The sequence below is a fragment of the Lycorma delicatula genome, chromosome 10 (genome assembly GCF_047948215.1).
Source record: "Lycorma delicatula isolate Av1 chromosome 10, ASM4794821v1, whole genome shotgun sequence".
NCBI classification, from domain to species: domain Eukaryota; kingdom Metazoa; phylum Arthropoda; class Insecta; order Hemiptera; family Fulgoridae; genus Lycorma; species Lycorma delicatula.
In genome coordinates, this window is record NC_134464.1 from 5,431,498 (window position 1) to 5,459,438 (window position 27,941).

At 30.3% G+C, this 27,941-nt stretch overlaps 1 protein-coding gene across 1 annotated transcript; it reads right to left on the reverse strand.

The window, feature by feature from the left end:
* Positions 1 to 27,484, reverse strand: LOC142331649 (uncharacterized). Its single transcript, XM_075377672.1, has 9 exons — positions 27,452 to 27,484; positions 26,151 to 26,328; positions 18,920 to 19,039; positions 16,340 to 16,400; positions 11,676 to 11,806; positions 10,842 to 10,902; positions 9,218 to 9,348; positions 4,558 to 4,694; positions 1 to 2,294 (listed from the first exon to the last, which is right to left on the reverse strand). The coding sequence occupies exons 1-9, from the start codon at positions 27,482 to 27,484 to the stop codon at positions 2,133 to 2,135; spliced, it is 1,014 nt and encodes a 337-aa protein (XP_075233787.1). The 3' UTR covers positions 1 to 2,132.
* Positions 27,485 to 27,941: the final 457 nt, after the last annotated feature.

The window sequence follows — 27,941 nt, forward strand, 5'->3', positions numbered from 1 at the left end:
ACATTTATGTATTATTATATAAACATTTATTTTGTTTATTAGTGATAAAAAAGACGAAGGTCTGAATTTTCATTGGGGTGTTACAATATTTCACAACAAAAGCTATACAATAAAAAAAAATGTTTTTTTTTTTTTTAAATGTGTGTTAAAAACAAATAAGAATTAGCAGATGTTCTTAACATCTGCTAATAAGCTGAACATTAAAAATAATAGATAAGTTTTACCGATGAATTAATTTATCAAAGAAGCTTGTTCATGGGCAAATAAAAATGAAAATATTTAGCACATGAAAAATGACTGATCGCGATTCGAAGCCAGGACTGTTGGATGAAAGGCTGAGATGCTACCGTTCTGTGGTTTTAAATTTATTTTATTATTTTTTCATTTTGGATTTATTTTAAACATTCTATTTTAAAGTTTTATTATTTAAATTATTAAATTGCTTAAGATAAAAACTTATGTACAGTTTTAATTCCCTATTCTGATATGCATGAATTCATATGGAAACATTTATTAGAATTCATACTTCATATAAAGAATTAGAATTTGATATTGTATATTATTTTATCACGAATATCAGCATTACTGTATTATTATCATCACATAAATTCAATTATTTATGTATTGATCATTTGCAGGAAGCAATTCTACTCTATAGAATAAGATTTATGTTGATAATTGAAATAATCAAATGTCCATATTTACAAATTAAATATAATTTTTTTTAAAATACTAATGACGAATAATTTATTAAGATATGAACCACAACATATCTGAGCTAGAGAATTTTTTTTATGTAGTTTGTAAAACTGAAAATAATGGACACAGTACTGCAAATATTTAAAGCAAAGGGAAAATAATCTACTAGTGTCAAATACATAGCTAAGAATTAAGGAGAAATATTTGTTCAGAGACAAATATTTATGTGTATTTTACTGTAACAAAGCACAGACATTCGGAAAAAATAACAACTTTGACATCCAGTGTACAAAAGGATGTTGAAAATAGGTGGCCAATAAAATTTTAAATGAAGAGGTCTGAGTTGTAGAAAAGAGAAATCTGTGACAAAATTAATACAAAAGATAGTTTAGGTTGGTGGGCCATGTATTAATTCAGCGATGAAGTGACATGAAGAAAGTAAAAGCTATAGAGGAAGACGAAGAGGCTGTAGTAAATACATAACAGTTAAAAAATTAGCACAAAATGGATTGGAACAGATGAGAATAGCATCACCCAGCGAAGTGGACTGATGAAGCCGAAAAAAAATAGTATGAACTGAAACTACATTTTCCTCATTATTTTGCTATAGAATTACAATTGTAAGCTTCTATACTAAACTAATTTAAGTTTTTTACAAAAATATATATTTTTTTTTTAATTTGTTTAAAAAAATGAATTTACTTATGTTGGGATTTGTGAAACAATGTATTAAGACTATGCTGCTTGATAAGTTTATATCCTAAGATAACATAAACCCAGTTACAGTAACTCAACACATCAAAATATGTTACTAACAGCAATGAATAATTATACATTATTTATTCGTTATGAAACAAACTATATATATAAACAAAATATATATATATTATATAAACGTAATACAAATTTATAAAATACAAATAAATTAACCACTCTAATTAAGTCCTATGAGCCTATTCTAGTCAAAATTTATAATGGTTACACAATTTACAATATAAATTACTTATACTTTTTAATGGAATGTCTCTACCAGCAAGATATAAATTTTCATGTAGTTTCCTGTATCACAATGGCTGTGATTAAACTGAATGTTAATACGAGATCAATGATTTTGTTTTTATTTTAGCCTAAAATACGTAAATAATTTAAATTTTTGTTTATAGAAAAATTTAATCTTGTTTTGGTTTTATTATTAATTAATAGAAATATTAAGAAGTTGATTATATTGTTTGTTAATTAAAAATATTTTTTTTCTTTAAAATCTTAATTCCTTTCATATTATTTCTCTTTATTTGTATTACTTTGTAAAAATAGAAAAATACTGATTATTTCTACTAAGAAATCGTTTTAATTTTCTTTTATTATTTATTTATAACTATTAAAAAAAAGTTCATTATATTTTAACAGACTGATGTAAGGAAATACAAGTATGATTATGCAGTTTCATTTTGGGCTTCACTTTCAGTTGATGTCAGAGTGGTTGTTGTTGACATCGTCATTGTCGTTGTTATTACTGGACGTTGAGTCATAATTTTTGGTGTTGTAGTTGATGTTATCCCCATTGTAATATCCACAATACCTGACATATTTTCAACCTGTAATAATTAAAATAATAGTTAAATACTACAGTAATACAATTTTTACGATCTCATAATATTCAACTGCTAAATTTGTTTTATGTATTTTCTCTTTTAACTGGTTGTCTATCATGATATGCATTAGTATACCTCAGGTTTTCATTATATTTAGGTTGTTAGTGTCCACATTAGTTACTCAGACATGTTTGAAAGCTACACCTTTATAGCCTGTTGACAGTACTTAATAACTTTATATGTTTAAGTATGTAGTACTTAATTAATGTTTTAATTTATATTCTTGTTTTTATATGCATGCTGGTCCCTTTTGTGTGCGACACTTTTTTGGCATGTGAAAATTTTCTTGTTGATATAATTAAATTTCTGTTGACAGTATTATTTTTCATGATTTTATGCGTTTTATAATAGTTATGTATCCAAGTGGTAATTGAAATTTATTTGTGATAAAAACCTTATCTTAAATGAATGGTAAGGCAGGCATTTAATTTCATGGTAATGGAATAAAATATCTGTTTTTGGTGGTGGGGGGGGGGGGGGGTGCTCGAACGTCACTGCTAAATACATTTTAAAAAAAAATCCCATTGTTACATTCACTTTTTATTAATATAATTATCAATATATCACATTAGGATTAGCAACCAGAATTTGTTTCTTTTTTCTTTTACAGTCCTCAGGGAACAGTTTTCCATACCTATTGCAACAAAAAACCTGAACTGGTTAATTATCATGACTTATTAATTAATTGTTAAAATTTCATGGTTTTGTTATTAAAAAATAAATTATGGTGCAGTTTTGTTAATTTATGGCATTATAGCTCCTTAATTTTAATTAAGGAAATGATTTTTGTAATCTTTATTGTATTTTCATGAATACTTTTGACATCTATCTTTTTCTAGTTATTTTATAAAACTCTTATAAAACAAAACTTTATATAGAATTTCTGGAAGACAATGTCATGCTCTTACATTACAAAATTAATAATCTCTCAAAATATTTTATAGTAAATATATAACACACCAAGTACAGAGTTGAAATGGAGTATAATACACAGATCATTTCATAAATTAAAGGAATACATTAAATTATACTTTTGTAATAATTTGTGCAGTCTTTATTAAGACTGGGAAGCTTGGAAAACACTTGAGGACAAAATTACTTTAGTCAGAGGTTCAGTATACGGCCAGTCCTGACGGTGAACAAAGTGAAAGTGTCACTTGTATGATGACAGGGCTGAATATAATCTGCTCAAAATGACCACTAAACATGATATTCAGCCCAGTAAAGAAATCACTTTCCCAGTGTCTTCTTCACAGGGTTACAGGATTCTCCCTCACATTTCCTAGTAAGCCTGGCGTGAAACTTATTATTCTTTAAGATGGTAATGCCATTTTTGGGAGTGATTTGTAATTCGTGTTAGCCTACAACCATTAAAGTTTTACTTAATGTATATAAAAACACAACTTTTCTGATGAAGTAGAGATTACTAGAAAAGTGCTTACGAGGCTATAAAATAATAAAAAAGCTTTGAGTCATTAAAAACAAAATAATTTTAATATTAATAAAATTAAATTTTTTAAATGCGTTTTTAATTTTTTAACTTTAAAGAATTACTCAGACTGGAAGAACTACATTATCCTTAAAAGGTATTTTTAAACACTTTATTAAATTCTTAAGACTTTATAAATTGTTAAACAGTCATTATCATTATCACTGTGATAGCGCATAAAAACTGTGTATATAAAAAAATAAGTTAAGTAAATAAAAAATGAAAAATCAACAAAATAAATTAACTAACAAATTTATAGCGGTTACAAAATATTATAATGGTAGAAATTTTAGCAGTAGAATAAAAATTAAAGTAGAAAATATTAACATTTATTGTTGTTTTAGTCAATGCCAACAGAATGCACAGTTTTACCTTAAAACAACAGTATTCTTTACTTTCAATTTTTTACTCTAATCTAAAGACCTACCTAACAATACTACTTTTGTTTTTTTTTTCTTATTTTCTTAAATTATTTATTTATTTTTATGTGTGCTTCTTCTTAAATAGCTACTGATGATGATTGTTTAAAAAATTGAAATGGTCATCTAGTTTTAAATTTTAAGCAGAATGTTTAAAAACAATTTTTCAACACAATCCTGTTTTTCCAGTTTATTTCAATAACTGCTTAACAAAGCTCTTTATTTTTAATTACTCATATAAATAAAAATGTGAAGTTTCCTATATAAATAATTAGTGTGTGGAAGTTCTTGATTTTACCTTTTTGTCGACCTCACAGTTTCTTCCTGTAAATCCTTCAGGACATAAACATCTATAGCTTCCATCTTCTTCTGTTAAACTGACACAGGTAGCACCATTTTCACAAATTCCTGGATTGTTTTCACAGTGAGTCAGTTCTGAAATCATTTTATAAAATTACTATATATGTCTTATTATAACTTGGTACAGCCTTGAGAGCTGATCGATTTTTAATGAAACTAACAGACCGATTTGGTTTGATTCAAACGTAGTCTACAGAACACTACAGAAACATACTTTTTTCCCTTCTTGATCAAAAATGGTTTCCTGGTATTTTCTAACTTGTATACCATTTTAATTAAACAAATAAGAATAAAATTAATTCCATAAAATTTTGAAAAACCTTTCTTAAAACTTTTTCTACACTTAACATAATATTTTTCAGTTATTTCTTTTTTTTTTTTTTTTTTAGCAATGTCATACAACAGTTTTCGCACGATTCCTATTGCTCTTATCCAGCAGTGTCGTATGTTTTTATAGAATACAACTAAATTTCAGTATGTAGGTTAAAAATTCAAAAGCTTTGTTAAGTTTTAATATATTTTTTATTCCATTACATTTAAAATTTAATAGTTTATTCAACTGTTTGTTTATTTACATTTTTGCTTCTTTACATACTTAATGTTAGTGCTTAAAGTAGATCCACATATAGACACACCAACTTGGAGGGTAATCTATTTATTATGCTTCCAGTAAATAGTTGATAAGAACAAAATGTGTTTCTTTGCAGAAAATAGATTTAAGTTTTTTAAAATCTCTCAAATTAATATATTTCCGGTGGAGATTACTAAATTGAATGTACAGACGGCACAACAAATCTTGATATATGGTACCACAGCAGTAACAGCCACAATTTACTATCTGTTTAGCATAAACTTCCTTCATTACCTAATAGTGAATGGGCCTTCATAATATGTATTGTAATGTTGGTATTGGGTTTCAGAACACAATTTTTGAAATTTTAATCACCTCAACATATAGCTAACTAATATTTTGAACATTATTACACTTTTAAATTTAATTTGATTTAATTATATATATAAATAGTGAAATTTCATTGGCCAATTGAAAAATTTTTAATTAATATCTGATCAATTTCTGTGATAAAATATGTTATGCATTTTTACTTCCTTGTATGAAGTAAAGGAAGTATTGTGATTGCAAAAAAACTCTGTTTTCAGATTTCAAAGGAAATATCCATTCTGATTATCCCTGAATCCATTTTGACTGCAATTGACTTTTGATAGCAATCAACTAAACCAAGTGTCCAAAAAAAGCCAAAATCCAAAACAAATTGGATTTTAGACTTTTTCTTAACTACAGTAATAAGCCCTCATTGAGAGCTTTTCAATAATATATCATAAGTGGTAATTATTTTCATTGGTTCCAGAGTTATAGCCAAATAAAATTTTAATTAGTGAAATATTTGGATCTTACAAGGGGAAGACACATTGGTTCAAACCAGACATCATCTCCTTTTTTTTATAATGAAATATATTGATTTGTTAATAATTATTAACCTCCGATTGTAAAAAAAATTTGCGATAATAATTCAATAACAGTAAAAAAATATATACATATGAAAAAATATCAGAAATTATTAATGAAATAAAATTTTATGTACTTTTCATTTTGAAAAAATATGTGTATGTAATTTAATAGGCATACAAGGAAATTATGTGATGTAATCAGATATTGAATACACCTAAACCTTACGTCACAGCATTTCACTCGGTGAGAACCTTTCTGTAATTTTCAGTTTTTCTCAATCTAAAGCCCAAGTCTTTAATATTTTTTTTCCAACTCATCTCTTTTCCTGAATAACCAATGTTATCGTTAAGCACTAACATTATCTTTTTCACCGTTAGTAGTTCATAAATTTTGTTTATAGACATAGTTTACTGACATCTCATCCTTAATTAGTGTACGCATTTAATAAATGAAATTACTCTGTTATTTACATCAAGGATCAATGAACACAGTCGTAAAACCCCAATCAGAGCAGAATTAAAGAGTATAAATTTATTAAAATAGTAAAAGGAAATCATTATATTTTACATTAATATATGTAAATTGTATTTATATAAGAAAACAAGTTAAGTAATAAATCTTAACAGAATGTATTAATCAATGTGAAGACATTAATTCAAAAATATTGAATTTATTTTAATCAGTACTCAATAAATGCAGATGAAAAAAAATTTAGGCTTATTTAATTTATATTAATTAAAAACTCATTAATAAAATACTAATATAGTTTCTGTATCATGAAATCTTTTAATTTAATTTTAAATTTGTCAGTACATCTTTTAAATGGTTAGTGATTTACTTACACAAACATAATAAGTCAATTGCTTATAGGCTGAAGTGTTTTTCTGTGTAACTCAAAACTACTTTCATTATTTGATTTAATAGAAGTGGACAGTGTTAATTATTGGGGATAAATGTTCTTATATGCTTTTCTTTTTTTATAAAAGAGCATATTTATACAATTAAATATGCTCTTCAAAATTTATATTTAGTGGCACCAAACATGATCTGACAGCCCTTATCATAAAACCTTGTTCTGTTTTACTGACACTGAAATTAGGTCCTGTTTTTAATTTGACCTTTTAACATTTCATGTGTTTGTGATACAGTTATGGCCTAATGAGCTTTCCAATTTTTACGTTATTTTGTTATAATTTTCGTTGTGGAGCAATATAAATGTCTGATTTTTCTTTCTATTTTCTATTTCAAAATAGGGTGCTACATTTCTTAGCCAGCAGGGAAAGTTTCTATTGCCAAGCCACATACTTGTATCTCCCTCAACTCTTCATGCACTATTTCCAATCTCTCTTAGCAGCTGCATGTTAAATATTTTAATCCATCTATAAGTTTACTGTCTCACTGAGGATATTCTTTATATTACTAAACAGCATCATGCCTTTGTCAAATTGAGAGAAATCTTTACTGTTACATTTGTTTTCATGTTATTGTGATTCCCTGTTACAAAAAAAAAACTTACAAACCTGATGTGGACATCACATTACTTCCTTGTACACCTATTAAATTACATAAACACATTCTTTTTTTATTAAAAAGTACATAAAATTTTATTTCATTAATAACTTCTGATATTTTTTCATATTTTTTTTTATTGTTATTACCGAATTATTATTTATCATAATTTTTTTTATAATCAGAGGTTAATAAAACAATAAATTTAAATTAAAAAAAAAGTTAAAAAAAAGAGGGATGAAGTCCGATTCGAACTGACATGCTATCCTCCTGTAAGACCAAATATTTCATAATTAAAATTTTACTTGGCTATAACTCTGAAAGCAATGAAAATAAGTACCACTTATTATCGTTGAAAAGCTCTCAATGAAGGCTTATTACTATTGCAGTTAAGAAAATGTCCAAAATCCTAATATTTTGGATTTTGGGCTTTTTTTGGACACTTTTGGTTCAGTTGGTTGCAATCAAAAGGGAAGGTGCACAACTAGATGTTACAACAGTCCTAAATTCAAAATTTCAACGTACTACAGCTAATCGTTTTTGAGTTATGCAAGATATGTGTGTACATATATACATACTTTTTATTCTCCTGTTTAGCCTCTAGGAATCACTGTCAGGTATTACTTCAGAGGATGATATGTATGAGTGTAAGTGAAGTGTAGTATTGTACAGTCCTCAGTTTGACCATTTCTGAGATGTGTGGTTAATTGAATGAATCACAACCACCAAAGAACACTGGTATCCACAATCTAGTATTCAAGTACATATAACAGTAACTGCCTTTACTAGGACTTGGACGCTGAAACTCTTGACTTCCACATCAGCTGATTTAGGAAAATGCATTCACCGCTAGACCAACCCAGTGGGTTATACATACATAGACGTCACACCAAAACTAGTCAAAATGGATTCAGGGATGGTCAAAATGGATATTTCCATTGAAATCTGAAAACTGAAATTTTTTGTGATCGCAATACTTCCTTTACTTCGCAAGGAAGTAAAAATGTGAAAAATAAAAATATGTATATAAGAAATTGGCAAAAGTAGCTTGTCGACAGTACTCTGTGAAAAATCGTCAGTATTCCTGGTTTTACTACTGACAGTATTCCAGTATTATAATTAAGTATTAAGTATTTTATAATTAACTTATTCCAGTGTAACAGTGTATTATAAACACTGTTTATAATACTGTTAATACAGTAAGATAATTTTTTGGGACTGACTAAACCTTCTTGGTGTGAATTATGATCGAAGATTCCATTTTGTATTTTATTTTTAAATAATTAAACTTAGTTTTAAGCTCAATTCTGCTAAATTCAGTACAAAATTAATCAGGTCTACTGATCAGAGAACTACTAATGATAAATATTTAATAATGATGATGGTTTAGTATTTTATTGAAGTACTTCAAAGTAACAAAATCAAATTATTCAGCCCACAAAAATTTATCATGTGGCAGAACATTCGCAAAAACTTTACTATGTTCACTACAGAAATATTATTATTAGTGCTAACGGGAACACTAGCCACATGATTAACAAGGATATATTTACTTAAAAAGCATATTTTTTTTTATCAAAGTTGTGTTATGCACTTCTTAAATCATATTAATTAAACTAACCTTGATCACATAACATTCCTCCCCATCCTGGTTTACAACTGCATTCCCATGGCCGTCTACATGAACCATGAACGCATCCTGGATAAGCATAACATTGATCACAGTTCTGACCCCACCATCCTACCTTGCATCTGAAATTAATAATTGGAAATTGAATCTTTTAATTAGTTCAGCTTTTCATTAAAATTAATAATTTTAATTTTAAAAATCTGTAAAATAAAATGTTAATATTAAATATTAAAATGTATACTTCACACTTTACTTAGATTAACGATTACACAACATGGCTGAGTGTGATATTGTAGAACTACATACATATAATTCTCCACTCAGTATTCCAGCTAGCAGGGTTTGAGTGAGTGAGTGAGTGAGGGTGTGTGTGTGTGTGTATGTGTATGTGCATATATATGTGTGTGTGTGTGTATATAGGCAAATGCAATTACTGCCACCAGCCTTGCCAGGACTAACTGTAGTGTATGTGTAAACGAACTGGTAAAAATGTAGTCTGGAACAGACTCAGGTCAAACACTCTGAGACGTGTGGTTAATTAAAACACAACTACCAAGAACACCAGTAGTATCCACAGTAAAGCAACTGCCTTTACAAGGACTCAAACCATAGAACTCTAAACTTCAAAAATCAGCTGATTTTGCAATGAGGAGTTTAACCACTAGGCTAACTCGGCAGGATAACTGTACTACATGTTGATCGTTTTTTAAGGTTTTATTAAAAATATACATAATTATATATAGTACTTAAGATATATTTTTATCAGTTGTATTTGATATGTTTTCAGACTTTCATTTTATCTGTTGAACTTTTCTTCTATTCATGAATTTTTTATTTATTGTTCTTACATTTTGTTTTTTATATATTTTTTGTCCTGAAAACTGTTTATTTGACAACTGAAATGTTAACTTGTTTATTGATCAATGAATTTTTTATTGCGATGTCGTTATCAGAATTGATCCACAAAAGTAACTCTAGGACTTAAACTAACACACACACACAGAGAGAGGCGAGAGTGAAAGATATATATATAAAAGTCTGTAAATCTGTAGTCACACTTGCACTCAAACTAGACTAACAAGAATCAAGACTCCATACAATCAAAACTGAAAACTATCAAGAATCTCAGTACTCAACTCCAAAGATAGATGAGGGGGAGAGGAAGAGTGAGTGAGTGAGTGAGTGAGAGTGAGTGAGTGAGTGAGTGAGAGTGAGTGAGTGAGTGAGTGAGTGTGAGTGAGTGAGTGAGTGTGAGTGAGTGAGTGAGTGAGTGAGTGAGTGAGAGTGAGTGAGTGTGAGTGAGTGAGTGAGTGAGTGAGTAAGTGAGAGAGAGAGAGAGTGAGTGAGTGAGTGAGTGAGTGAGTGAGAGTGTTAGAGAGAGAGAGAGAGAGAGTGAGAGAGTGAGAGAGTGAGAGAGAGAGAGAGAGAGCCTTAAACAGCAATTGTGCCAGTAAAATAAATATTTACTAGCAAATATATACTAATAATACCAATCTATTGCACTGAGGTAATATGTTACAGTGTGAACTGTTATTTAACATGATTACTTAAAATAAGTAACTGTAAATAAAAGTTTTTTTTACATATTTTTTATATTGAAAATATGTTTACTAACCTGCATTCACCTGGTTTTCTGCAGTATCCATGTTCCTTATGACAGTTGTCAGCACAGATTGCTGAAAAAAAAAATTAATGCACTTGCTGATTTTGAGTAGTATAGATTATGCATACATGTACACATACACACACACACACACACACACACACACACACACACACCAGTGACAATCTAGTTAAGTATGCCTTTTCCATTGATATACCAAGAGATATTGTTGGAATCTTAAGCAGATTACATTAATTCTTTGTTTCTTAATCGGTCGTCTAGGCAACTATATATAAGCAGACTTTCTGGAATTGAAACAAATATGTATGGTGCTGTATTGTTTATTGGCTAGAATCAATCATCTACTCCTTTTTTGTTTGGTTATTGCAGTCTACACAAGACAACTGGTGCACAAATAACTTCTGTGCACTTTGAGCTTTACTTACCTGATAGAGCACTATTTTATATAATAACCATTTATCTCTATAAACAAGAAAAAGCATCTTTATGAATATCCTTTTTCTTCCAGAAATACTTTTGCTTATAAAAATGGACAATAACACATATTTTGTGAATCACTCCACAAGCAGTAATTTTTTTTTTAATTGAACTGTACACACGAGTATATGTATCTGGTACCTAATGACTCCTAACAAATTTTCATGGAACTGAGTTTTAGGTAATAACATTTTTTTTAACTATTCATTATTATTTTCAGTTATACCAAATCTGTTTACAACTTTTTATTGAATTCCCCTTACGTATAAAAAATCAGCAATGAATTAACAGTTTGTAAATTTATCATATATTTTACTTGTACTTTATATGAGGTTTAATAATACATACGTGTTTGACATAATATCCCAGTCCATCCTTCATGACAACGGCATTCAAGTGGTTTTGTGCAATAACCATGTTGACATCCTGGTAAAACTTGGCATTCTTTACATGTTTCTCCAGCCCAGCCGAGACGACACCTTATAACATAATAATAATATTATAATTATTATTATACAGATACAATTTATTTTAATAAAAATTGATTTTCACCTTGTGAATAAAGAAACATGTTTGTTAAGTTCTGTAATGTAAAGTTACAGTATGAAAGCAGAAGAGTACGAACATTTTAATAACCGTGAAAATAAAAAAATGGATAAAAAATAAATAGTATAAGAACAATACTTCAAAATTTGAGCCATCACAGTTACATTAGTTATTAATGTTGATCTAAATGGCAGATATATTTTATAGAATAAATTTAGTGTAAAAAATTGTATACAAGAATGATTTAAAAAATCTTCATCAGTAACAGAGAGATAACTTATTTCAGCATTTTGTTACATATAAAAAAGCAAGTGGATTCTCTGAAAGACATTTAAGACTACTCAGTATCACACAATTACATAAAGGTCAGTCAGCTGGTGTAATAGTCTGAACTTAGCATTCGATTCCCAGAAAGTGTCTGTCTTGCTTTTTATTTTTACCTATTCTTTTTTTTATTTCATCTCCCCCATTAAAATAAGTGTGTGTGCACTTACTAAAAGTAAAAAATAGAAAAAAATCCATGCTTTTGAAGTCTACAAGATTACAGAAAATGAAAAAGCCAAATAAGCAAGTAGAAGCAAAGTTATAAGTTTTCTTTGATATAGTGAATTATGATTGAACAATAGTTTGTGTCTTCAGGATCACATGGCAATCAGAATTATTACATTAACATATTAAGAAAGCATTGAAAAAAAAAAATAAAAGTATGAAAGAAGAAACTGGTTTGTATAGACGAAGTGGATCCTATGTTAATCTCCTTTTCATAAAATGTTTTGGCTGTTAAATACAACCCAATCTTTAAGAATTCTTTATTTTCCACATTTCTCACCGAGCAACTGTATCTGCTTTTAAAAATTAAAAAAACATTGAAAGGATGGTTCACTCGACCTTGTAAGTGAAAGTTAAAATAGTTTGCATTTCAATTAATGTAATTAATAAAGATGAGAATGGCAGAATTGCTCAAAGGCTTAACCCGTAGAATTGCTTCAAGCATTGAAAAACAAATTAATAGTAGTTTGTAGGCAGAAGTAGGAGTTATACTGACTGAAGGGGAAGCATTATCATTTGCAGCTATTTCTGAAATGAAGTAAACATGTTGTACCATTCGTGCTTTCTTACAGCTGCACTTTATACATTTAATCATCTTATGTTCAATACATAACCATTTATATTGTATTTCTATGACAAACACAAAGATGTCTTTTCTAATTTTAATCTGATTTTTAGGCTATCCTGGTCAGCTTATTCAAGCCTTTAAATAAGGCTTGATAATAATGGTTTGTTTAAACCATTATTATCATTAAACAGTAAGGAGAGTTGAGATTTTTGTTAAATAGTCATTGAAATAAGACAGAAGAGAAAAGTGCTCAAAAACTGTTTGCAAAAAAAAGAATAATTTATCATTAAATGCACACTTTGATGGTTAATTATCATCAGATAGGTATAAAGGAATTGTTTTAAAATACATAAAAGAAAAAAAACGTAAAGAATAAATAAATTAATGGAAAACCAAACCTTATTACTATACTCACAGCCAGCCAGGCAGTTTTAGCAATAAATAAATAAGATTATGTAAAGTATCGTATTTCAACTCAAAATGCAGTTGTATTTTTTTTAAATTTTTATTTTATTTTACATATACAGGTAAAACGTTTTGTTTATTAATTTCTAGTCGTGTATTCTTTTCTTTATGTTTTGCTTTATAGTGTACCTAAAATGGTGGGCTGGCCAAATTTTAAATGATAGATTTTTGGATTCTACGTGAAAAAATAAACAAAAAATGTTGTATGAAAAAATGTTGATTTCCCCTTTGTTTCCTTCTGACCGCCATTTTGCATTTATTAATAAAAATTTATATCTCAAGATCGGATAAAGGAATCACAATATTATTTTTATTTAATACACACATTTATATCGATGTTATTTAATTAATAAAAAATTATTCTGTAAACACATTTACAAATTTGAAAATGGTAGCCATGTCAATTCTTAAATTCTTTATATCTCAATAATCTTTAGTTTTATCGTATTTCTTTTTTCGTAAAAAATGTCAAGCATTTTATTGTGAATTCCGCTTCAAACCTTCCACTTTCAAATGTGAAAATGCCAGGTCATCATATAAGGTATATCATCTCTTTGAAGAAATATTTGGGTATTATCCTTGATGAGAATCCTCAATTCAAGGAGCAGTTTCAATATGCTGCCAAAAAGGTTTGTAATGCTTTTTTTGGTGTTCAGAGAGTAGTTCACCCTGATTGGAAGCTTAATTTCAGAATCATGCATTTTCTATGTAAGGGTATATGCGAAGCTATAATGATTTATATAGCACCTATATATGAGGTATAAATGTGGTGCTCTATATTATAGAGCACCGCATCAAAAGAGGTACAAATGTTATAAGAATATTTTGTTGAAAGTCCCACGTCTCCTATTGTTATCTGTGACTGGTGCCTATAGGACTGTCTCTCAAGATGCAATCCTTGTTATTTCTAGTATCCCATTCATATCCTTGCGACGACTGAGCACCAGTTACATTATGATACAAAGAAGGTAGGCCAACTTACCTCAGGGCACATAAAATAAATAAACAACCAAGGTTTCCATTTATGCAGGTCAGGTGCCTGAATCGCCCAATGGCCATCGGACGATTAATTTAGGCTTGTATCCAGAGTGCAGGACCACTGATAATGTGCACCATTTCTTATAATCTGCCTCAGGTACAAAGCTGAACGAACAAAAATATGCAGAGAGCTTATGAGGATCAATTCTGGTTTTAATCTGCACGTTAATTCGAAAACCAAACGGGAATGGAACATAGTTGCTGGCTCCCTGAGATTCTTAGCCCTGTGGAGGATGGCTGAGGGGGTTTAATACTGTTATGTATGTAGAAATAAAATTGCAACCCAGCTGGCTAGAGGCCTGCCTGGGTGCTTACTTCGCCAAGATAGATGTTTTGGCACCAAGCCCCAGTTAGCTGAGATATTCACTGTTAGGATCAGAATAGATGTGTTGAGAACTCTGCGATAGAGCTGCTGTGGAGGATGCAGATATTGACCTCACTCCCAAAAGCATAGAGAGAAGGGTAAAAATTTATGAATTTGTTTTTTGGATTTTTCAATAAATCGAGAGAACTTATAATAAACTGACTTGTAGGACAAAATTGTCGTTGTTGCGAACACTTGTTTTGCGAATAGTATTTTTGGTTTTTAAAGAAACAATCAAGTAATGTGATCTAAATGCATAGTCTAATTGAAGTTAGATATGGGAAAAGTTTTTGTGCGAAATCTATAGTGTTAAGAGGAAGGCACAGGAATCGCACTACTGTGAATCAGTGAATTTATTAGTTCAGAGTTGTAAGTTATGGTATGGTAGGTGGTCATGATTGAAAGAAGCCAAAGAAGTTATGTAAATACTCTGATGAAAATATCTGCCCAGGCATTTGCATTGTGGCATCCTGAGGCCAAACTGATGTGACTATGATATGCTACCGTGTTTAGAGGGTCTAAAAGACAACCTCTGGTAAAGTCCATCAAAGCTAGGAATGGACAGGGTGGTGTAGCAAACAGGATTGTCAAAAGGCAGGTGATTCTTTCCCCTACAGGGGTAAGAATATGAACAAATTGACACCTTGGTTTTGAAAATCATTTGACAAATAACAACTATGACTAAAAATGTATGACATAATTTTCTGCTAGATCTCATCATTCCTTCTCTATTAAATCAGGTACTTGATTTATTATTAAAATTGTTACTACTTCTTCTTTAATTATTTTCAAAGTACGTAATAATTTTGTCAAGATAAAAATAAAAAACAATAATTACCAAAAATAAATTCAACAATTTCATTTCCAAAACTAGAAAATTAAGATCATTTTAATATAAGTAACTTTTATTTTTAAAATACCATTAATTATTATGACTATTTTAAAAGTAATCAAAGGAGATGTTCAAAGTGACCACCATTAGACTACTTTTCTTCTGAAAAAGTCTTACCTGCTTGAAAGTTTCTTAAGTATTCATTTATTGATTAAATCCATTCTGGGTTCTAAGATCTTCAATAATGAGGACTGGAGTAGAATAAACAAATTTTTTTTTAAATGACCTTAAAGAAGTCAAGAGGTTAAAGTCAGGTGATCTGACAGTTCACGGATACTGGTCCACCGCGACCTATCCATTTTTCAGGAAAAGTTTTCTTGTAAGTGATCTGTTATCAACCGACTAAAATGTGCTGGACCGCTATCGTGATGAAACCAAATATTTACTTTTTCTTCCAGAACCAGTGTCTTCTAACAAATCTAGAAGATTTTTTATCAAATAAATGAGGAAATTTCTTCCATTTTAGATGATTTTGTAGAACCACAGGACCCTACAGATAGTCGTAAACAATATATACGCACTTAGAAATTTAGACATGTTAGTACACATAAATGAAATATAGAAATAAACAATTGAATTAAATTACTCACCTGCATTCTGCTGGCCATTCACAATAACCTCGAGTTGCATGACAATCTAGTCGACAGATTGCTGTAAAATATTTATCATCAGTCAAAAATAATAATGATATAATATATTCTATTACATTTTATTAATAATCATTTTTTTACATACTTTACTACTTGCAAGCATTGCTAATTTTGCTAAAAAAATATATCTAAAAATGTTTAACTTAAACATTATAAGCAATCGTAGATTATATCAACCCCTTATGAAAATTTTTCAAGTTATTAAAAACAAAGAAAGGTTTTTGCAATCCAAATATATAATCAATGACAAAATATGTTACAATACTTTATTATTTACAACTAGTACTTTACAATTAAAATATAAAAGATATTAAAGTGTACTTTTCCATCTCTAAACCAGATTTAAGAAGATCAGTTGTAGTTAGGTGGCCTCTTGTTATTTTTGGTTATTCCCAAGCCAACAAAAAATCCAGACCATATTTTTCACTAATTTAAAAACACAAATTCATAGATTTTTGAGTGTGTTTCCTTACTGTTTACAAAAATACTCCTTTCAAAAATACAGTAGTGAATATTCATCAAACTTTTTATGGATTTTCAACTACCTTAATAAAATTTGATTCAATTTTTTTTTTAAATGTGTATGTCCCTAATTTGTGTCATTAACAGTTCATGAACCAAAGAATTTCAATAAAATATTAAAATTCAAAATGATTTTTTACACTTATAGAGTCGCAATTTTTTACAAATTTTGAAATTTGCGAAAAAAAAATCCTGACATTATGGAAAAAAATGAAGGTTATTTTCAAAAGAATCAATTATCAAAAACTAAAAAACACAACCATTGCAGACTTGTGTAATAAGAGTTTAATTACAATTTTAATTTTACATTTAATTAAAAAAGCTTTTGATTTTTACAGTAGCAAAAACCTTAAACCAAACTGGTTCTTGGAAACAGAAAATAACCTACAAGAATTAAATATTTATGCTGATAATATTTTAAATAGAGACTTATTTAAAAAAAAAGTTTATAATTTTGAATACTGGAAAATTATAAGAAAGAAAAGAAAAATCATAGAAGAGCATAATGAAAGACTGAGAATTAGAATGTCAAAAATGCACAGAATATGTATGAACAAGGAATCTTAAATATGGTCCACAGCTATTAGAAAAAACCAGTTACTTATTTTACATAGTTTTATCAAAATAAAATTTAAATGTATAAAAAGTAATAAACTTTATTTAGAAAGGTTTAGAAAAAGAATACAAATAAAAATAATCGTTGAAGAAATAGTTTTTGAGACTGAAACTAATCTGTCAACTTTTACATTCCCATTAATGTATTTGAATTTATAGTTAATAACTTTAATTATAATAAATATAATGCATTAGTATAAAACAAATGTTATATAAAAAAAGATTAGTAAAATAATAAGTTAGTTACAAATTATTTATATTACTTTCAAATAGGGTACTGTGATTTTGTTCCTTTAATGTTTTAATAGTTTTGGGGATTATTTTCTTTATTTTTTTTTACCCCTATTTAGTTACTTTTCTTATTTATTATGTCTATACCAGTTTGTGTGAGGCATATATAGATGCCTATGTATAATATGTATATATATACTTCGACACATAGAATAAAATTGAAAATATATTATATACTTCACCATTAAGGTGGAAGAAGAGGGAGGGTGGTTTCCAAAGGCATGACATACCTCATAAAAATAAATTAAATAGTTAATTTAAAAATTTCTTCAGACCATTCAACTGTTTAGCTGTAAGAATGCATAGTATAAGCAGTAAAAGTAAATATATTATATTAATTTACTATAAAAAATTTTCATATCTATTTTATAATATCGCATTTTCACAATTTTTAACTATTTACAAATGTTGAAATTTGCGATTAGTGAAAAATCTTTTACATGATGGAAAGAAAATATGAAGGTTATTTTTGGTTCAACGCTAAAAAATACATAGAAATCGATTATCAAAAGTTAAAAAAAAATTTTACAACCCAAATTTTTGCAGGATTGTTATCCATTTGAAAAATGTGTCCCGAAAAACATAATCATCGCTTTTTAATAATACTTTGTAAATATCTTCCTGTTCTTTTTGTAAATTTCATCATCAAATTTCAATAATCAAATCCCATCTTTGATTTTTGGGTCCAGGATATTTCTCTCTTTTTTCATATTATTTTCTAATCACCTGGCTTAAGTAGAGTTAAACATTCAGATAACTGAATACAACTGTTTTATTTAAATAAAACAAAATTATTTTGTTACTGCAACTTGCTACATTTATTTTTAGGTTACGCCTTCTGCTTCCTTCTTGTCTTATGTGTTACAAGTTAATCAACTGTATGAATTTTTGAATCTAATATATTTTTTCTTTTTGCTATTCTATGTTCTGTATGTTGTGATAATAGGTAAACTTTTATTTTATATCATTTGAATTATTAATGATTTTCATATTTAAAAAAAAAATTAAATAATAATATTTCTCATAATTAAATATGGTGTGTTATTAAATTGATTGAATGTGATATATAATAATTAAAAAATATATACTTACGATCAGAACAAAACAGACCATCCCATCCTTCTTCGCAAATGCACTCGAAACTGTTGTTACAATAACCATGTTGGCAACCAGGAAGCGCTATACATTTATTGCATAATTCTCCATAAAAACCTGTTAAAATATTTATTTTAGTTTACTACTTATAAAAATATTTTTTCTTTTTCATATAACCATAAAATAAAATTAAAGGAAATTTGGTCATCCTTTTATTTTTCCTTTTGTCATCCTTAACTTAATCCTTTAGGTCATCAGTACGTCTTTATACAAGATGGAGCAGCTCATTATATATAACAAGTTTTGTTTTTAAATTGATTTTCTGACAAGTTTTTAATTGCCAGTTAAAAAACAGTATTGGGCTTCCTTAAAGGAAATCCTCTCACCTGTTTTCATACGGTATAGTACAAGGAAGTCTCCAGCTGTAATGATATTATTGTAATTTTGGGGTACATAAAACCAACCATCTATACAGAACGTTCAATCAGTTTTCGTTTAGTTGGGTAATTTTTAAAAACATTTTAATTTATTTACTCTATTCTAGTGATTCCTAAAACTGCAGAAAAAATTTTGTCAAATCAGACTTTAGACTTAACTGAATCTATATCCATTTATTTGAGATATAGGGATGATAACACATGGATACATCATCCTAGTTATTAAGTTAGTTATATTACTTAAAAGGGGTTTTTGAGAAGTCCTTGCAAAAGTTTAGAAGAGACAATTTTTTGGAATATATCTTTTTTATTTCTCATCATAATTTCCTTTTAAGTCTATACTCTTGGTCCAATGAAGCTTAGGTTTTTCTATTCTATCCTTATATGATTTATCTAAATATTAAAAAAAAAAAGGCGATGTTTCGGCAATAACATCATTATTCTGGGTACATTTTTTTCAGCAAGCTACTTTTTCATTTTTTAGAAACAGATAAAAGCCTAAAAGGTTCTATGTCTGGTGAGTAGGAAGGATATGGAAGAATGTCGTAGTAAAAGTTGAACAATTTTGCTGTTGCAGTCACAGAACAGTGAGCTGGTGCATTGTCTTGGTGAAAAAGAACCTTCTTTTTCATCAAATCTGGTTTTCCCTCTCATTTAGAGATCCAGTAAAAATATATATTATTACCCGATTATCATTTCACTCTTTTCTTGAAAGTCAATGAAGATAATATGCCACAAACATTCAAAAATACAGTAGTGGCCTTCATATTTTTTACTCATGGAACAGTCTTTGCCTTCTTTGGAACAAGTTTCCCAACTGCAATCCATTGTTTTGTCTGTTCCTGTTCCTTAATTGTTTTGTACTGTTCCTTAAAATTCATTTTAGTAGTGATGTATTCGAGTTTCATTAACCATTATTTGTAGATATAGATTGTTTGTTCTTGCGCAGCAGCCAATCAGAGAGCAGCATTCTGATCACGTGACTTAAGAGCCGTGCACACTTTATTTTAGAGAAAAACTTACATATATACTGCAAAATTTACCTATTTCACACTCTTTTACCGGCGTTATTAATGATTCTTTAACTAATAATTAGTAGAGAGGCGTCAATGGAGAAAACACGATTACGTTACCATCTCGTATATGAACATTTTATACCACTCGCAGTCAAATAACTAATACAATATCGAATTAATTTAGCGCGCATACGACATGCTGCTTGGTTCGTACTGCTCCATATACAGATTGGCTTTTTCCACATCCTACAGTATAGGGCTGAATCCGGTAAGCAGATAAAGAGCGTCCCTGCGGCAGCTGTTGACCGCAGGCGATCGTCGAAAGGTTAGGCCCGTTCCCTCGAGCCTGAAAAAAAAAAATTTTATATTTTTCATTTTTTCAGGCCAGCCGACCCGGAAAGAGCCGACACCTATGCGACGGTAGAGTTAGCAACTTCAATCGATATCATCATTAATCAACTTACTTAAGCCGTGTACACTCTGTTTTAGAGAAAAAATTACATATATGCAGAATTTTACAGGCAAAACTCACGTATTTCGCACTCTTTTGCAAACACCATTTTTTCATTAATGATTCTTTACTGAACAACATTTGCAAAAACAATTTCATATACGTGGAATGTAACGAAAAAATAAAATATATTCACAGTTTTATATAAAAAAAACATTATATTCGTTGTTAATGTTAAATTATCTAACAGCGCGGCCTTGATTATAAATGTATCTATATGTAGGTCATTCATACGAATTAAGTAACAGATTATTGTCTCAGACCAGTCGAACCAAAACCCTTATCATTACGTTCGGTTTCATCTAATGTTTCGCTTTCCGTCCACGATATGCGTTTGTATTCGGATATTACCATTTGCGCGATTCTCATCCCTCTCTGCACCGTAAAATCTTTATCGCCCAAATTTATAAGACCGATTTTAATTTCACGTGATAGTCAGCATCGACCGTGCCCGGTGAATTCACAACTGTAATGCCATAACTCATCGCCATACCCGATCTAGGTCTTATTTGCGCTTCATACGTTTTAGGCAGCGATATAGCAATGCCGGTCGCGATTATTTTTATTTCGCCCGGTTTTAAAATCGTATCGATCGTTGAAACTAAATCTAAACCGGCGTTTTGTTCAACGAAATTATTTAATTTAGGAAAATATTTAGGAAAATCAACGAAATTATTCAATTTCTTAATTTTAAAACGTCCATCTGAAATGTCTATATTTAGAAAATAAATAATACAAAACTTAAAATCTATTGAGGGAAAAAATTATATATGTATTTATTGTATATGTTCCTTCAGATTTATGAGATGTCGCAAAATACCGATCAAACGGCAGAAATGTATCTATAAGTCATTCATACAAATAACATAATAAAGCGTGTGCATGACATCATGGGGATTCCCTCGTCTGTAGCATTGACCTTTGTTCGCGCAAAATAAATAATACAAAATTAATAATCTATTGATAATAAAAAAAAAATAAAATATCTGCGACCTTTCACTTATTATTCTTGCTTTATCACTTTACTCGTAAGCGGAGAATACGCGATTACATTATCGTATATCAATAAATAATATGCTACTGTATTTGGTTTAAAATTCTCTTCCGCTTCAACTTTAATCTTCAAATCAATTACAACAATCTTTACGGATTCATTTTGACGCGAGCAGGCTATCACATATAGGGGATATTTGGTTTTGTAATCGGAAAACGTGTACGGCGAATCTACATTTTTGTAATATGATTTTTGAAAATTAATACACATTCTATACATCAACGCTTGATTCCCTCGTAAATCTTCATATGGATATTTATTCGAATTATTCATTACACAAATATTTTTAACGTTACACGAATCGAATTCTGACGCGTCCTTCACGGCTTTATCTTCCCTATCGGTTTGAAAACCTACAATAACATAGCGCGGTTTATCTATTTGCGACAACGTTGTCACATTCCATATAAAAGAATTCGTTTGAGGAACCGCTGTATTTTCATGAAGATCTCACGCTCTGAACGCCATACGCACATCTTTATTTTGATCTCTTATTTTAGCTAGTTCCAATTCATATTCGGGTGCTACCTTAAGATATGGGACAACCCACACTATGTCTGTTAATTCTATCTTAGATTTATGGTCGGGAACCATAGCGTGTATCGCGTTTACATCACTAACAAAACGTCTCAACACCAATTCCTGTCTGTTGTTTGTGATTATTTTTTTATAGTCTTCAGCGAAACCCAACAGCATCGATAACGGTATGCATAAATTGAAATTACCATCTTCATCTAAATCGACTTTATTTTTTCCACTAATCCATCCCGCTATTTCGGCAGATGTAGACATAGAATTTGTCATTGAAAGAGAGTTTTTCATAACCGTTGTCACGCCTACATTTCTCACCGAAGCTACTTCTTGCGCGTTAATAAGATATCGTATATCCTGGAATAAGAAGGCCACACCAAAATTAACTAATTCTGAAATAGTCGATTTTTTCCGTCTGTTCCGACGAGTTTTCCGGAAACAAACAAATAACTTTCACCTGGATCGGTATACACGTACCGTTCCAGGGATTCACGTACCGTACGTGATTTATAGGGATTTTAATCTCCTTTTCGATTTTATTCGCTAAGGAATAATGATTGTGAAATTGATTATATGTTAGGGACTCATCTGAACGCGCTACTTTATTAACTGTTAAATAATTCATCTCTATAGACAAAGTTTAATTTTTTCATTTCAATAACGTAATGGTGATTTTAAGTTTCCCGTCGACGATTTCAAAACCTAAAGATTTTAATGTTTTAACGCTTTCTTCGGTCAATTTGTAACTTTTTTTAACATCAATTTCATCATCACTTTCAAATACTAGCGGCATGTCTATCTAAAATAACAAAAATAAAAAACCAAATTACAATATTCTATTCAGAAACTCCGATGGGTCCTTGATTCTTTCAAAACTAACATCATGTTTACTCGTTCGCCGCGCAAATTCAATAAATTATCATTTTCATCGGTCAACGATATAACTAAATCGTAAATTGCTCTCACATCTACCGGTAGAAATTCAATATAAGGGGTATATTCTTCAATCATATCGCCTGGATCTACACTCAGCGGAAACTCATATAGAATGCGGTCTTGATTTTCATTTCTATAACTGCCCGAAATAATGTTACATTTCACGCGTACTACATTCACGGGAACGATATTTATTATTTGATCCGAAAGATGCGTCGTATTCGCTTTGAGAACTCTCGCTCCATAACCCAACAGACTGCCGATACTGCAATCTGTATCCGAAAAGTCTATCCATACGGTGCTTTTAATTTCACACTGTAACGTATTTGGGTTTGCTTGCAATGTGATCGTTTGATTAATTTTATTCTGTATATAGTTACTGATATCTTCAATTTCATAACTGCCCGTCGGTATTGTTATGTATTGCTTTTTTGTTAACACATAATTATTATTTTCATCGTTTTTCACATCCTTTTCCAAAGCGAAACAAAATTTATTATTTTTGCGTTCCTCGACGTTCGGGATAGTGTTAGCGGTCATCAACCATTTGAGACCCAATTCGTATTGGCCTTTTGAAAGGCCGATCGGAGGAAAAAATGATTTTTTATCTCCGAACTGTTGCCATCAATCGATAATAGACACAACATATCTATTTAGAAAAAATATAAAACAAAAGACGTATATTTAATCGGATAAAAATTCTAAACATAATCGACCGCAAATCACATCGTCGTCGGTTTGATATATATTGAAATTGTACGTTACGTTGGATTTTCTGAAATAATTCATCAATTCTGGAGGTGGATGCGCATCGCCTATGCTATCAAAGCAATCTACATTTTTATCGATTTTTCGGAAACAAACCCAATGCGTACCGCGGCCGTTTGAAGTGTCTAAATTCACTATCGAGCATTCATTTTTCCAAATCTTTTTCGGTAAAGCGTCCAACATAAAAACACCGCGGAAGTGTGGAATTTTCAATTGTTTCGCGTATTCAATCATTTCGTGATCGTACAAAGCGCGATTTGGTATTGAATCGATTTTTTTTTTCATAGCCGTACCACCGCCTTTGTTAAACCTCAATCGACCACCACTTTTCAGTCTACCGCCAAATTTGGATTTAAGTTTCATCGGGTTAGTTACTGCGTAGACGGCCGCTCTTTCAGTCAAACTGCTATCCGGCGCGAGCACACGTTTCCACGCTCGTTCGGCAAGCGCTTTATCGGCTTGAGATCTTGTTTTATTATCTGAATATTTCGAATAAGCTATATCGGCAGTTTACACGCCTCATCTAATTTATTTATGCCTCTATCACCACGCTTCAACCTCTTATCCAAGTTCGTACCCGGACCGCAATAATTATAACCTGGAATATGAGCTTCAAACGGTAATAAATCTACAGCCTTATTGATTACTGACCCGATTGTACCGCATCCCCCTTTTTTCTTGAAAATATTTTTCTTATATAGAGATATGAAGGTTATATATCGTTTCATATCGCCGTTTTAAATGTAAAATATGTGAATTTTGCCTGTAAAAGGCAGCATATATGTAACTTTTTCTCTAAAATAGAGTGTGCACGGCTTAAGTCACGTGATCAGAATGCTGCTCTCTGATTGGCTGCTGCGCTAGAACGAACAATCTAAATCTACTATTATGAAACAGCATCACCCTCCCTCTCAATGACATTGAAACAGCCGCAAATTGTGCTTAGAAATGTTTACTTGTTCAAATTTCTGTTTTATTGTGAACAAATGACCTTATAACAGATTTTGAACCCACCTTGTAGACAATTTGCGCATATGTAAATATACGTTTAAAATATGATTCACCCAATTATTATCAGAGATGCCTGTTGTCTTAATGATCCCCCACTCTTTCAGTCTTCTATAATTCGTCACTATATCATTAATTTTTCAATATTCTCTCCAGTTGCAACCTCATCAGACCATCACAAACATTCAACAACATTTGTGCTCAGATGGCCACTCCAAAAAAACAAACCGCTCGTTAACTGTTCTGACTGATGTAGCTGAATTCATATTACTTAAAATATTAATCCGTATTATTCATCTAGCTTGGTTTTAGTTTCCTTTGTGATGAGAGGAATTATTTGTAGCGTGTGTGAAAATGCCATGCTTGACCGGGATTCGAACCCGGGACCTCCGGATGAAAGGCCGAGTCCCTACCACTCGCGCCATGGAGGCTGGCTCCTTTGTGATTTTGCCTTTCAATAAAGTAATGTTTGATCACCGATCAACAATTTTTTTAATGTTTTTAATACTTGATTGACTCAAACGACTGCCAACAACAACAGCATTATGCATGTATCCGACCACAATTTAGAGTATGCTTCTAGCAAAGATGCTGGAAGCTAAAAATAACCTTAAGAATGTACTATCAGGGCCATGTCTTGACTTTGCACTAACTTATCAAACACCCTTGGTGTTTATTCTTGTTGGCTCTTAACACAATCTTTTTCTTATGGTAGAATTATAACAAATTTTAGGTTATTTGTTTCTAGTACTGATGTTAAAAAATGCTAGTATTATTGTTAGGAATTTATTGCTTTCTATAAATTAAATTCACGCTTGTAAATATACAGCATGATAGTGTTTGATTTACTGGTTTTGGTTGTTATAATATCAGGTCGATACCAGACGATAGGAATATTAATTTACTATTTTAAATCTATAATCATGGAAAGAGTAGATAAATTAATAAAATGTATGCAGTTTCATACCTAATTTACAGCGGCATTCCCCAGGTCTTTTACAATAACCTTGTAATGGATCACATCCTTTTCTGCATATCGGTACATCACATAAATCACCAGTCCACCCTGGTAGACAACGAACTTCTCCGTTGTCATCACATGTATAATGACTGTGTTCATTTTGACTTACAGGTATTTCACATGCCTTAAAAAAAATAAAAATAATTTAATATAATTAATTTTTTTATCATAAATTATTTATATAGTTTCTTTTTTAAAACTATGTCATGCCAGTACTAAAGTTAAGTACCATTAAAAATAGAAATTAAACATTACATAGAGACATATGGAATATAATACTCAATACTCTTTCTTTGAAGAAACTTCAAAGTTTCTTCATATATGAAACTATTATGTGTGTACCCAGATTAGGCTGCAGACCTTCCAGAAGGATGCGTGTCATGCATTTATATAAACAACATTTTCTTATACTTGATTCATTATCCAACAGATGGTGTTGTATAATTTTAAAATACAAGGAAAACTGTTTCTTAACATATATTTTTAGTGACCATATGTGAGTGAACATCGATTCTACAACTGTGTGAAATCCAGGTGAAGAAAAAGAAGGCAAGCCTTCCTGACCTTCAAGTAGACAGATACATGTCATATCTTTATTTATCTTTAATACTGAATCTAACAAATATATAAACTAGAATGTATCCTTTATACTACTGCATAGTTTTATTGTAAAAAAAATTAAATAGAGCATTCGGTGAGTGTTTCTTTAAAGACTTCCTTCCAGAAGGACTGCAGCAGGTCAGGTAGAAAATGAAATGACATGAAATTTGAGTATACCCTATTGTTCACTGTTTAGTAAAGGTTAAAACAAGTCATTATAACATCAAATCAAAATCAACATCCAGTTACAAAGATTTTAGTTCGATTCCCATCATGTTCCTAATTAGATTTTTTTTCATAGCGCTGGGTTAAGTTTCTTTTACACCATTTTATTGATTACTCTAAACATTTGATTGCACTTTATATACCATTATATTACTGTAATTATTATTATTACTATCCTACACTTTCACAGCTTTTACTTTTGCCACTGACATTCCTTAAACATCATTATTATCTTTATTTTAGGAAACCGGTAACTTTGCATGAGCTCCTAGATATATTGGAATCAAATGAAAGTGAAATTCCCGTTAATGGTCTGGATGTTTCATTGCTACCACCTAATAATGCTACAGATGAGGACTCCGGTGATGAAGCCCTGACTATAGACAATATGCCAGCCAGTCAGTTAAATGCACCAGCCTTACTTGTCCCATCCGCTGAGGTTCTTGCAGCAACATTTCCAACGTCAGTTATCTCAACATCTGAATTTTCTGTTCAATACTCTAAAAGAAGACACCAGTCCACTATTAGTCTATCTGAAGGTGCAAATTCAAGATAAGTTCTTGATGAAGGGTAGTGGATAAAATGGCCTCTTGCAGTACATCCTAGTAGCTGGCCAATGCTTTGCATAGTTAAATGTCAGGAAAATACACAACTAACTTATTTTCAACTTTTCTTTGATGTAATCAGCATGATGGTCAAGCACACCAACCAGTATGCTGCAAAGACAAACCGGCTGAGAGACTGTATGGAAAATGAGATGACATGTTTCATTGCAATATTACTTCTGAGTGGATATGTTGTTTTGCCGTGAAAAGAGATGTATTGGGAGACACGTCAAATGATGTTCATAATATGCTGGTTTCAGAGACAATGTCCAGAGACAGATCATACATCATGGCAATCTTCATGTCT